Raw genomic sequence first — 13,581 nt, forward strand, 5'->3', positions numbered from 1 at the left:
ATTCCAGAAGCAGCCGGACAAGTGTAAATGCATCTGGTTGTTGAAGGCTCATATGTAAATTTTACTTCTCCCAAAAATAAAGATTTGACCGTGTGCAGCTTTCAGTAGCTAGATACCACAATGCTACTGCAACATGCATCATGGCCTGTCGGAGATGAGCAACTCTCTTCAGCAAGCATGTGCAAACTGTAAACTGATGCAAATAAAACACACCGCTTACGTCACAATTTGTGGCATTTTCATCATATTCATTAAAAGCGGTGAACACTATTCTTTCATCAGTATGGAGGACAGTTTCTCAACTGTTACGGTCATGAAATCAGCTAATTTTGGTATGGAAACCAAATATATATAGAAATTTTTCTCACAATGAATGTGGAAATGGGTCATGATGATTTAATGTAAAAATAAATGAATGTATGACAAAAAGTTTCCAATGAGTTACGATGTGACCTACATAAAACAGCGAGAATGGAAACCTTGGAAATAAAAATGACTGTAGATACTTAAATTTATGTGCTTTTTTAGTTTTTAATATCTATTAGGAGTGTTTGAAAGTTGCTCATCCTGTCTATGCTCTGTACTTTCCAAGAGGTGTCTGTGTGTCTCAAGAAATCATTGTTAATATGAACTTTGATTTGAACTCATTGCTCTGTGTGTGTGTGTGTGTAATTTGAGGACATACTGTAGGTTGTAAACATGTATCTGTGTGAGCTACACATCACTGGGTGTGGCTGAGGGCGGATTCTGTGTGGAAAGTCAGGTATGAATGCACGCGCACACACATTTTTCTGAAAACTAGATCAGATCATGTCCAGTATTTGTTTATGTCCTGTTTAAGGGGATAAACAGAGTAATAATAATGTAAATGTGTAGGTTAAAATATTTGGGTAAGGAGGGGTGGCCAGTTTACAGTAGATTTTTTATTTTGTTTTGTAGGTGTCTTTTGTTTGTCTTTCAGAGACAAAAAGACAAAAAGAGAGATATTCAGGTCTTTCTGCATGGAGATAAAATCTCTTCTTTTCTCAGTGGCTTCCTTCACGTAGTTGAGTCTTTCTCTTCTTTCCTCCTTTTGTTTCTATAAACTGTTCATAAACCATTTATTCATGTTTTACAGTGCTGTTTGTTGTGTGAATGAGAATGTAGCACATGTTCATATTAAGTACAGCAGTGTTTTAGAGAGCAAGATGCAGCAATTCAAACTCAGGAACTTTATCTACATGATTCATGACGGCACTGATGTTTTGTCATATGTGATGTGTTGAAGCCAATGTTGGCTTTGCTTTTTCTGTATAGTTTTAATTATTAATCTTGAAGTAGTATGCTGCTAAACTGCTTTCATCCTAACTCATTATCTTTATCTTAACCCATTCATCTTTAACTGTTGTATTAAAGTGTTTCTTAATACAATTTTTTATATCCCTTGGTGGTAGTTATTAAAAGTTTGTTTGTTTTCAACTTAAACCTTGGTGAAATAATCTTGTGTGCATGAGTAGGAAATGATCAGTCTATAATTTTAATGGTAGGTTTATTTGAACAGTGAGAGAAAATAACAAAAAAAAAAAAAAAATCCAGAACAACGCATTTAAAAAAAGTTACAAATTGATTTGCATTTTAATGAGTGAAATAATTATTTGACCCCTTCGCAAAACATGACTTAGTACTTGGTGGCAAAACCCTTGTTGGCAATCACAGAGGTCAGACGTTTCTTGTAGTTGGCCTCCAGGTTTGCACACGTCTCAGGAGGGATTTTGTCCCACTCCTCTTTGCAAATCCTCTCCAAGTCATTAAGGTTTCGAGGCTGACGTTTGGCAACTTGACCCTACAGCTCCCTCCACAGATTTTCTATGGGATTAAGGTCTGAAGACTGGCTAGGCCACTCCAGGACCTTAATGTGTTTCTTCTTGAGCTACTCCTTTGTTGCCTTGGCCATGTGTTTTGGGTCATTGTCATGGTGGAATACCCATCCATGACCAATTTTCTATTATGGACCTGACGGTACATGGCCCCGTCCATCGTCCCTTTGATGCGGTGCAGTTGTCCTGTCCCCTTACTGTGCGTTCACACCGCTGCCGGCGAGAGCGTCAAAATTCGCTCTGGCTGCCCTGCCAACAACGCTGTAGAAAGATTAGTTGACGCTCTGACGATAGAACGCTTGGTCTTGTATTTAAAGGAGCCTCAAAGTAAACAAGCAGGTTGATCTTGTGTAAACTGACCGCAAGTAGGGTATAAGTTAACCTCATGAAATATTTTAATTGTGAAAGTAAGAAATTGATCAATGAAAAGAACTTAATTATAGTTACATGTTTGCTAACTAAATAAACCAATAAAAGGCATTTGTGTGGTGTGTTTTTGTGTTCATGGTTAAGTGCTAAGTTAGTCTAATTTCAAAATGCAGTTTATAGGAGACGTTTACTAGCCTAGGTCTTTAATTAATATTAACATTAATTTGTGCGCAGCCTACATTCCAAACTGTCCTGGTTGAAGTGTAACCTAAATACAATTGGTCAAATCGGTGTTGTTTTGAGCAAATGAATTGCATTTCCGCTGAAAAACAAGCATTCTAGGGTGAAAATGCTTGGGAACTAATGTGGTCGGAACCAAAGTTTACAGGACCGCGTTCTCTGGAACCCTCTCAAGCGGAGGACTTCTACATTCTGATTGGTTGCCGCCCAACCGCGTCATAGCTCAGTACCGTAAAGTTGACCTGACTTCAACTCTCCTCGACGCCCTCACCGTCCAAGACGCACCACTCTCGCCGGAGCTCGCCGCCGGCTCACATTGAAAATGAATGACTTCCGGCCACTTTGACGCTCTCGCTGGCAGCGGTGTGGACGCACGGTTAGCAGAAGAACACCCCCAAAGCATAATGTTTCCACCTCCATGTTTGACGGTGAGGATGGTGTTCTTGGGGTCATAGGCAGCATTCCTTCTCCTCCAAACATGGCGAGTTGAGTTCATGCCAAAGAGTTCGATTTTGGTCTCATCTGACCACAACGCTTTTACCCAGTTCTCCTCTGAATCACTGGCAAGCTTCAGACGGGCCTGTACATGTGCTTTCTTGAGCAGGGGGACCTTGCGGGTGCTGCAGGATTTCTGTCCTTCACGGCGTCGAGTTAACAATTGTTTTCTTGGTGACTATGGTCCCAGCTGCCTTGAGATCATTGACACGATCCTCCCATGTAGTTCTGGGCTGATTCCTCACCGTTCTCATGATCATTGAAACTCCACGAGGTGAGATCTTGCATGGAGCCCCAGTCCGAGGGAGATTGACAGTTATTTAGTGTTTCTTCCATTTGCGAATAATCGCACAAACTGTTGCCACCTTCTCACCAAGCTGCTTGGCGATGGTCTTGTGTAGGTCTACAGTCTTGTCCCTGACATCCTTGGACAGCTCTTTGGTCTTGGCCATGGTGGAGAGTTTGGAATCTGATTGATTGATTGCTTCTGTGGACAGGTTGTCTTTTATACAAGTAACAAGCTGAGATTAGGAGCACTCCCTTTAAGAGAGTGTTCCTAATTCAACTAAATTCAATTCAAGTTTATTTGTATAGCGCTTTTTATGACACAAATCGTTGCAAAGCAGCTCTACAGGAATTTAAGTTTCCACAATATATTTATATATTGCAGAACCTTAATATGTTTGACTTATGGCAAAATTTGGTAATTCTGTATGTTGTCTGAGCGTTGGCATCCTCCGAAGTCCTCTGAGGGGTTGGCATCATCTTTCTCAGGTGTTCGGTCATCTCAGATCATTTAAGGGTTGGATCCAGACTGAAGGTTGTCATTCCTAGTTACCATGGGATGTTAATCCCGTGACAGAAACAGAGAAACAAATAGAGACATAATTAGCATAGCTGCTGTTCCATCTAAGCAAAAATGATTTGTTCAACCCAAGCTAAAGAATAATAATAAACGTATACATTTGATCAGATATAACTGCAGTACAAGATTATAAGATGCATTATGTGAATGCTTGGCTAAAGAGATGTGTCTTTAATCTAGATTTAAACAGAGAGAGTGTGTCTGAACCCCGAATGTTATCAGGAAGGCTATTCCAGAGTTTGGGAGCCAAATGTGAAAAAGCTCTACCTCCTTTAGTGGACTTTGCCATCCTAGGTACTACCAAAAGTCCAGAGTTTTGCGACCTTAGGGAGCGGGTTGGATTGTAGCGTGGTAGAAGACAAGTTAGGTACGCTAATCTCAGCTCCTTAACTGTATAAAAGACACCTTGGAGCCAGAGATCTTGCTGATTGATAGGGAATCAAATAGTTATTTGACTCATTAAAATGCAAATCAATTTATAACTTTCTTGAAATGTGTTTTTCTGGATTTTTTTGTTGTTATTCTGTCTCTCACTGTTCAAATAAACCTACCATTAAAATTATAGACTGATCATTTCTTTGTCAATGGGCAAATGTACAAAGTCAGCAGGGGATCAAATAATTTTTTCCCCCACTGTATGTGTGTACTGTGTGTGTGTGTATGTATATATATATATATATATATATATATATATATATATATATATATGTATGTGTGTGTATATATGTGTGTGTGTATATATATGTATATATGTGTGTGTGTGTATATATATATATATATATATATATATATATATATATATATATATATATATATATAACTGCACACACATACATGTGTATTTAAAAAATATATGTAATTTATATATATCATGTAATACATAGTGTACACACATTTATTGTGGATGCGATTAATCACCATTGATCGATTTGACGGTACTAATTTGAATATGAGTAAATATTATTAGCAGAGTTTGTTTGTTGTATGTGCTGTTATCATTGTTTGTTCTGTTTATTGTAACTGAGATTTGAACGTTTTAATAGGCTTTTAGCAAAGAGAGAGTTGTTCATTACTAGCACAGATTTGACAAATTTGTTATCATGAGAGTTTGCTGTGTTTATTACTCCTGGACAGTTTGCTGAATTCATTATCAGCACACATTGTATATTCATCAGAATGATTGTTGTTTATTATAAGCAGACAGTTTGCTGTTTATATTATTGCCAGAGAATTTGCATCATTATTATCAGAGTTTGCTGTTAACATCGGCTGAGAATTGATTTACTATGAGAAAAGAGTTAATGTTAGGAATGAGTCACAATCGTGAACTAAAACTGATTAGTCAAGCAGTGAGGTTGACTAGAATTTTTTATTTTTTATTTTATTTTAAGAAAATAACAGTTATTGTTAGCATTAGCATTAAGCCATTAAAACGTTTTGGTAAAACTGTAAAATCCTCTCTGAAAATGTTCTCTAAATTAGTTCTCTTTAAAGCACAAGTGATACACACATGCAGATAAACATCCTTGGCCATTGCTTCACAACTCGACCTGTAAATTTTACGAAATGTAGACTGAAACTTTTGAATTCTGTTCTTTTCTGTTGTGCTCCATCCAGCTGCTTGAACACAAGACTGAATCCTATGTGCTCATCATAAATAGACAGAGAGTTTGCCGTTTATTATTAGCAGAAAGTCTGCTGTATTAATCATTAGTTGAGAGTTTGCTGCGTCTCGCTCTTTGTGTCGCTTCTCTTTCATCATCTTTTTCATTTTCATTTTAAATGAGAATTAAATACGAAACTGTAGTTCAAAACTTTGAACTATTTGTCAGACACAATTACTGTGGATTAGACAGAACACAGTGTGTGCGTGCCTGATCTGTATACAAGCAAATGTGTGTGCGTAAATGTGGGTAGATATGTGTGTATACAGTATGCGCTGTATTTTATTTATAAAGTATAAAAAAAATACAGCTTAAAAAATAAATACAGCCACAAACGTTTTTATAAAGTTTGTGGAGGTGCTGTATTCTAATTCCATCCAGCTGTACCCCAATCTTACTGTTTCTCATTTGTGCTTGTCTGGTCATCACCACCGTTTTGCTGAAACTATTCTTAACCAACTCATGTATGGTAAAAATCAATATGAATCTCTCTCTCTGTCTGTCTGTCTGTCTGTCTCTCTCTCTCTCTCTCTCTCTCTCTCTCTCTCTCTCTCTCTCTCTCTCTCTCTCTCTCTCTCTCTCTCTCTCTCTCTCTCTCTCTCTCTCTCTCTCTCTATAGCTCTATATCTATCTATCTCTCAATTCAATTCAAATGAGCTTTATTGGCATGACTTGCACAGTATTGCCAAAGCATTGTCCATTACATGAATAAGGAACAAACGATTATATAATACATAAAACAAGAATAGATCTGTAAAATAATTAAGTAAATAAGTACATGCATTCTTTCTTTTTTCTTTACACAAACAAGAAAAATATTTAAGACATTGCTTAAAAACAAAACAAAAAAACCTTTGTACAATATACAAGAAATGATCTTGCTTCAGTTTTGTCCAATGGCTGACAGTCTTAGCTTGTGGCAGGCTGATACATATCTTGCTACTGTTGTGATCATTTTGGGATTTTCCCCTAAAATGTGACATAATTTTTCTGCATTTGGTAATGCCATAAAATTTGGTTTAATTTGTTGGAATTTGAATGAATGAATGAATGATGCATTTATATAGCGCATTTATTGTGTATTGCCGTACACCCAAAGCGCTTTACAATCATGTGGGGGTCTCTCCTCAACCACCACCAGTGTGCAGCATCCACTTGGATGATGCGACGGCAGCCACAGTACAACGGCGCCAGTGCGCTCACCACACACCAGCTACAGGTGGAGAGGAGAGTGTGATAGAGCCAATCGAGTGGATGGGGATTACTAGGAGGCCATGATTGATAAGGGCCAGTGGAGGGAATTTGGCCAGGACACCGGGGTTACACCCCTACTCTTTACGAGAAGTGCCATGGGATTTTTATCGACCACAGAGAGTCAGGACCTCGGTTTAACGTCTCATCCGAAAGAATTTGGGGAAATATGCAGCTCTAATGTTGTGATAGTAATCACAGTGCAGTAAGAAATGTTCCTCTGTTTCCAGCTCTTTCTGCGAGCACAGTGAACACAGTCTCTGTTCTCGTGGTTGCCATCTTTGTCTGTGCCATCTTCTCTCTATAGCCAGACAGTGATCGCTCAGTCTGTACTTCGTTAGTGTCTTTCTTAATTTGTGATCTTTTACACAGCTCAGGTATTCTGCTGGTTTGTAGTCTCTTTTCAGGTGTAAATACAGCTCTATCTTCTTTTGTATTATACTTGCATCTTTCCAATAGACGATGTAGTTTTGTTTTTGTAACTGTGTGATTTGGTTGGGTCTGATTGTGCTGTGCTGTGCTGGTTTGGGTGTAGTGTGAGTACCAGCTGTAAAAGTGCACTCTTCTGCCACTGCAGGGCTTCAGCCTGGTAAGAGCTTGGATCACTGTATTTCAAGTGCTGGTGGAATTTCACAGCTCTCTATTGAATATTAATTAATAGTGGGTATTGTCCTAATTCAACGCTGCACGAGTTGTTTGGGGTCTCTCTGTTAACTTTTTAGATGTTTTTCCCATTTAGAGAAATCTTGAGTTTTTAGAGGTCCCCATATCTCACTGCCATATAGTGTAATTGGTTCGATTATTGCTTTTAGGATTTTTAGCCAGGTTTGAATTGGAATTTCGTACTGAATTGTATTTTTGATCATGTAGACTCTGTGCCTTTGCTTTCAGTGCATTCACAGCCAGATTGAAGTTTCCTGTTGAACTGATTTTTAGTCCCAGATAGGTGTATTCATAGGTGTGTTGGAGGACCTGGTTTCCTGCTCTGAAAGTGTATTTATTTTCCTTACACCTGGGTCTCTTTTGTTAGATTCATTTTAAGAGCCCATGTTTGACTCAATGTCTCTATGATGTCGAGGAGCTGTTGTAGTCCCTCTTTTGTTTTTGACAGAATGACTAAATCATCTGCAAAGAGGAGACATTTGATTTCTGATTCAGTTAGGGTTGGGCCGGAGGTAGTCGAATTGTTTAATTCTTTGGCTAATTCACTTATATAAATGTTAAACAGAGTGGGGCTCAATGGGCAACCTTGTCTAACTCCTCGTCGTTGAGAGAGAAATTCTGTTCGTTTGTTCCCTATTTTTATAGCACATGTATTGTTTTTATACATGGTACTGATTAGATCGAAAGTTTTCCCTCCAATCCCATTTTCCAGTAGTTTTAGAAAGAGTCCTTCATGCCAGATTGAATCAAAAGCTTTTTCAAAGTCAATAAAGCAAGCAAAGATTTGGGTTTTGTTTTGGTGTACGTGCTTATCAATGATAGTGTGGAGGGTATAAATGTGGTCAGATGTTCTGTGTTTGGGCAGAAATCCAATTTGACTTTTTTGAGAAAGTTTTGTAATCGTATGTTAATAATCGAACAGAATATTTTCCCCAGGTTGCTATTGACACACATGCCTCTGTAATTGATTGGCTCGAACTTGTCTCCTTGTTTAAAGATGGGTGTAATTAGGCCTTGATTCCAGGTGTCTGGAAAATATCCTACATCCTACACTCATAATTTGGTTATTGCAGTTTTTAATTTTTCATTTGTGTATTTGATCATTTCATTTAATATTCCCATCAATGCCACATGCCTTGTTGCCTCCCTCTCTCTCTCTCTCTCTCTCTCTCTCTCTCTCTCTCTCTCTCTCGTTGTGCTCTGAAGCAGCCTGATGGTATGAAATAGTTTTAAGTAAAGGGTGTGTAAAAAGGGTAAAAAGGTGTGTGTGTTTGAGAGAGAGAGAATATAGGTCAGTCATTATCTTACAAACACATACTTCTTCTCAGCTGATAAGTAAAAACTGTCAGATTTCTGGAATCGTTTCATAAACTTCAGTTGATGTGTGTGTATATGTGCTGATGGTTTAAGCACAGTGACAGAGAACAATAAATGGTTCCAAGTCATCTTTATTTATTAAATACATTATTTATTAAAACATCTTTTTAAAATGGACCACTGTTGTTTATTTCCTATTTGTGTTTTCATTAATAATAATAAAAAAATCAACTTACAAGGAAAGTTTGGGTGAAGCTGTTTTCAGATCCTCTGCCTCTGAATGTAAGCCTCCGATCAGGGTCAAGTTACCTGAAACCATGCAGCTTCCTCCAGTGCTAATTTAGTCAACTAGTTATTCAGGCATCCCACTGACTATTTGATTTTGAAAACACAGTTTTTTACATTCATGTGCCGTTTAAGCAGAAAGCTTATATTTTTTCATTTATATTCTTGGTGTAGGCGGTGCTGCTAACCAAATTGACTTGCGTTACTGGCAAATGTCCAAATAAGAAGTCAAAAATACACAGAATTTGCTAAGATATGCCTTTTAATAGCAGAGAAACTCCTATCAAGACAAAAATTCATACAGCTAACTTAAAAGCTTATGTTGAAATCCTCCAAATGATTGATGAAATTCTGTGACAGGGTTCAGCGTTTTTTTGTTGGTTTGTTTTGTTTTTATTTTCTCATGTCTTGTCTTGCATTCCAGTTAAAATATCTTAATTAAAACAAGATTTGAGAAGCAAAATTTCATTATAAAATAAGACACAGTCTCTTGACTTAAGTTTATTTTTTTTGACAAATAGTTTATCTCAACAGGGTAAGAAAAAACTATTTAATTCCAGATATATTTTTGAAAGTATAATAAAATATGTTTTGATATTTTTACAGTAAAACAAGATAAAAGTACTCATATATCAATTCTCCAAACTGCTTATCCTGTGTAGGGTCGCGTACCCAACCCAATGCATGACAACTAACTGAGAAAAAGATTTTTTGTGGTGCAGTTTGAAAAGGTTTATTCCATTGATTATTTGTTTCCACATACAATTTTCACTCTCTCATACACTCTTTAATTACACTCTCTATCCCACTTTTTCCTCTTTATTCTTGTCTGTTGTGTTGGATTATGAAAAGAGCTTGGCATAAAAGATGTTTCTAGGTCATGGCACTCCTTGGTGAAGCAGTATTTCCTGAGGGTTGTGCCAGTGTTGCATTAATGCTTAAGCATAGGTGTCAACACAATACGTTTCGTGCATTTTCATTTCTTTGTCATCGGATGTCAAAAATTGATAAAGTGAGTAAGCAGCACCTCAGTTCGAACCGTTTACACTGTAGTCCAAAGTAGAAGGATTATAGACTAGACTAAGGTGGAGATCAACAGCTGATGTATATAATTAGACTTGATCTAAAATGGCTCTGATACACCCAGAATCTTCATCATTGTAAAGGTTGGCGTAAGAAACAATTGCAAGCAGTTATTGAATGAGCATGTAGCTCTAGATGATGAGCAGGTTCCGAACAGGTAAACCTCAGGACTTTTAGGTTTAAGCAAGCGAGATGCAAGTTCGGTAAAAAAAAAAAAAAGAAGGATAAAAATGTATGAGTTTCATCAGACACATTCCATAGAGCATGATGATTCTACATATTTTCACAGTGAATGTAAAGGGAATCAGATTGGGGAAGATGTAACCTTTTTACGTTTTACGTGGTTTAAGAAACATATGGTTTATACCATTAATAAACCTAGAGAATAGATCATAATATTAAATTTAATACAAGACCGAGTCTTACAATCAGTGTAGCAGTTGAAAAAAATTTATGTATTCACTGTGTCTCAAGTAAGATCACATTTCATAGTAATAGTTTGCTTTAATATAATAATGCCACTGAGTAGTTTGACATTTTAAAGGAAATATTTTAGCTGTCAGGGAATAACATGTTTAAAACAAAAGTATGTATGGGACTTTTCAGTTGTAATTATCCAAAATCTTTTTTTTTTTTAAATAATATAATACTTTTTTAACATTACTCTTCTGAGTTTTCAACTGTATACTTAGATTTTTGGCTGATTTTTGATCACGAAGCACACAGCATGTGGTATCTTTGCTGGCTTTGGTAAAGTGTAATGTATCTGGAGAAGTGCCAATGTTTTATTCATTTGACAGAGAGAGAGAGAGAGAGAGAATATTTAATGTCGGTGGTCTTTTTCCATTTTTCCAGGCTACAGTTTAATTTAAAAAAACAAAATATAAAAAATTAAAATAAATCACTCATTTGAAACTTTTTGTTGATTGTGTACAAAACAGTTTGCTGCTTCACAAAAAGGCAATGAACAAATGTTCTGCTTGTATGATACTTTTAATATTGTTCGTTATTATTTAATAAAACTTTGTGCTTTGTCCCAGGTATTAAAGATGCATTAAACTTTTTCAACCAGCTTTGTATTGTTTCAGTGTCAGTACTACATGTAAATGAACAATGTGTATTCTTTATCCATGTAACGTGCACCCAGGACTCCTGTTTTTATTGGTCAGCAAAAATCCGTGTGTGCTTAAAAAAAATTTAATTAAAAAAAGAGAGGGGAAAAAGTAAAGTATTTTTTAAATGATGTGTAGGCCAACTTGCAGGAGCCTCTGAAGCTTTTTTGAGTTGAGATCACATGACCAGCCCAATACTACTTAGCATTGTCAGACACTTTCAGTTACAGAATAAATTAGTTGTGGACTAAAGCAATCATAAATACAGCATGAAACCTGGCAACTAAAACACCCTTTTTGTTTTCTTCAACAGGTTCTTCTGTTTCCATCATTAACTTCATGGAGAAAGAAAACAGTTTTGCAAGTGTACATTAGCAATTTTCATCTGGAAGACAAGAGTCAAGATAAACAATATCTTGATGGTAAGCTAGTTTTTGGCCTTTAAGGACTGGCTAGCTTTAAGAACATAACTGCAGCATCTATTGGCTGCCAATCAACACCGGAGTCTAGCCATCAGAGATTTACGAGTAGTGGCTAACCACTAGCATTAGGTGGTTAGCGTGTGGTGTCCATTAGGATTTCTGTGGGTGTTTTGAGTGTAGAAGACACGAATGGGACACTCTAGCCTTTCTAGACGGCCTGAATGGGAGAAGGAGTGAGCATGGACAACCTTTTGGAGTTTGGAGGCCTTTGTCCGTCCACCCGGAGGGAATGGGAGTGAGTCTACACTAACGGCACAAAATACTGGTTCTTTTTGCACATTTATAATTAATTTGCCATGTTGTATATTGTGAGATTTTAATTTTGCCAAAAATCAATTTTGAATAGAAAACATTTTCCTGTGATTTCCTCTCAGCACAGGCAGCTGTGTGGATGATTTAATGGATGAAGATGAGAAAGACAGAGCAAAAAGGTCTGTGTGTTTAGCTCTTCATAGTTGTAGTACACATTATTGTGCAATGTTGAAGAATAAAATCCCACACTAGACTGTAAACCTGTGAACTTTAATTGTGTCCAGAGGTGATTAAGAAATCACACCTCTAAAAGCTCTTCACACTTTCATTCAACACAATAGATTTTCCTTGAGAAAAAGTGTTTAGGGCTGAGAGAGAAAGAAGGAGAGTAATGAAAATTGGAGATAATTTATAGGGTTGAAAGGATTTTTGATGGAAGAAAAAAAAAAAAAGTGTATATATATATATATATATATATATATATATATATATATATATATATATATATATATATATATATATATAATGTGTGTATATAATGTGTGTATATATATATATAATGTGTGTATATATATATATATATATGTATGTATATATATATATATGTATATATATATATATATGTATATATATATATGTGTATATATATATATATGTATATATATATGTATATATATATATATATGTATATATATATATATATATATATACATATACTTAATATCCTAATGATTTTTGGCATAAAAGAAAAATTTATCATTTTGACCCATACAGTGTATTTTTTGGCAATTGCTACATATATATATACACACACACACACACACACACACCATAATTTTAGTACTTTTTTGCTTTTACTCCCAATACAACTACAAATGCTAATGGTCATGACATTTTATTTGTATTATTATTAATTTTATTAATATTAATTATTTTGCATGACATTGTGCACCACAGAAGTACATTTATTTTCAATGCATGCTTTTTGTCCATCTCTCTCTCACTTTCTCTGCAGGGCATCCCGTAATAAATCAGAGAAGAAGAGAAGAGACCAGTTCAATGTTCTCATTAAAGAGCTGTGTACGATGCTGCAGGGTCAAGGTCACCCCCGCAAGATGGACAAATCCACCATCCTGCAGAGAACCATTGACTTCCTGCAGAAACAGAAAGGTGAGGGAGAAAAGTCACATTAAATAAAACCAGATGGAAAAATAAATGTAGTTTGATGGACATTTATGTTGGTGCCTAACACTTGTCAAATTTCTTCTCCCAACCTCCCAAGTTTCACTCTCATTGCCTTTACTTTTGTGCTAATATTATGTTATTTCAACAAATGATTTTCAGAAAAAAAAAAAATATCCAACTCTCTCTCAAAACATCATCTCTCAGTGAAACGGCACCTGAAGTCATGAATCATGATTTTGTTCCTCATATTTATGTATGCAAGTAATATTTTACATATGTGGTCGCATGCAGTTCTAGAGATGACAAAAAAAAAACTTCATTCAGATAAACTTGGTTTTCCAGAGAGGTAAACCTCATTAGAAGACAAGCGAGTTGCAGATGTTTTGTTTGGTAGATGGTTTGATTTGATTAAAATCGTTTTTTATTATCAGTGCCACAATTCATTTAAACTTTGACTGCGTT

General features: G+C 36.2%; 1 protein-coding gene across 1 annotated transcript in view; it reads left to right on the forward strand.

Moving 5' to 3' along the window:
* The window catches only part of npas2 (neuronal PAS domain protein 2), a 37,169-nt gene that overhangs the window by 4,391 nt on the left and 19,197 nt on the right, over window positions 1-13,581 (forward strand). Inside the window, exons 2-4 of the mRNA XM_079417292.1 lie at window positions 11,514-11,917; window positions 12,057-12,113; window positions 12,950-13,104. Of these exons, the coding sequence (XP_079273418.1) occupies window positions 11,844-11,917; window positions 12,057-12,113; window positions 12,950-13,104 (286 nt within the window). The 5' untranslated portion in view covers window positions 11,514-11,843. The remainder of the gene's footprint in view (window positions 1-11,513; window positions 11,918-12,056; window positions 12,114-12,949; window positions 13,105-13,581) is intronic.

The sequence above is a fragment of the Barbus barbus genome (assembly GCF_936440315.1).
Source record: "Barbus barbus genome assembly, chromosome: 5".
Taxonomy (NCBI): Eukaryota; Metazoa; Chordata; class Actinopteri; order Cypriniformes; family Cyprinidae; genus Barbus; species Barbus barbus.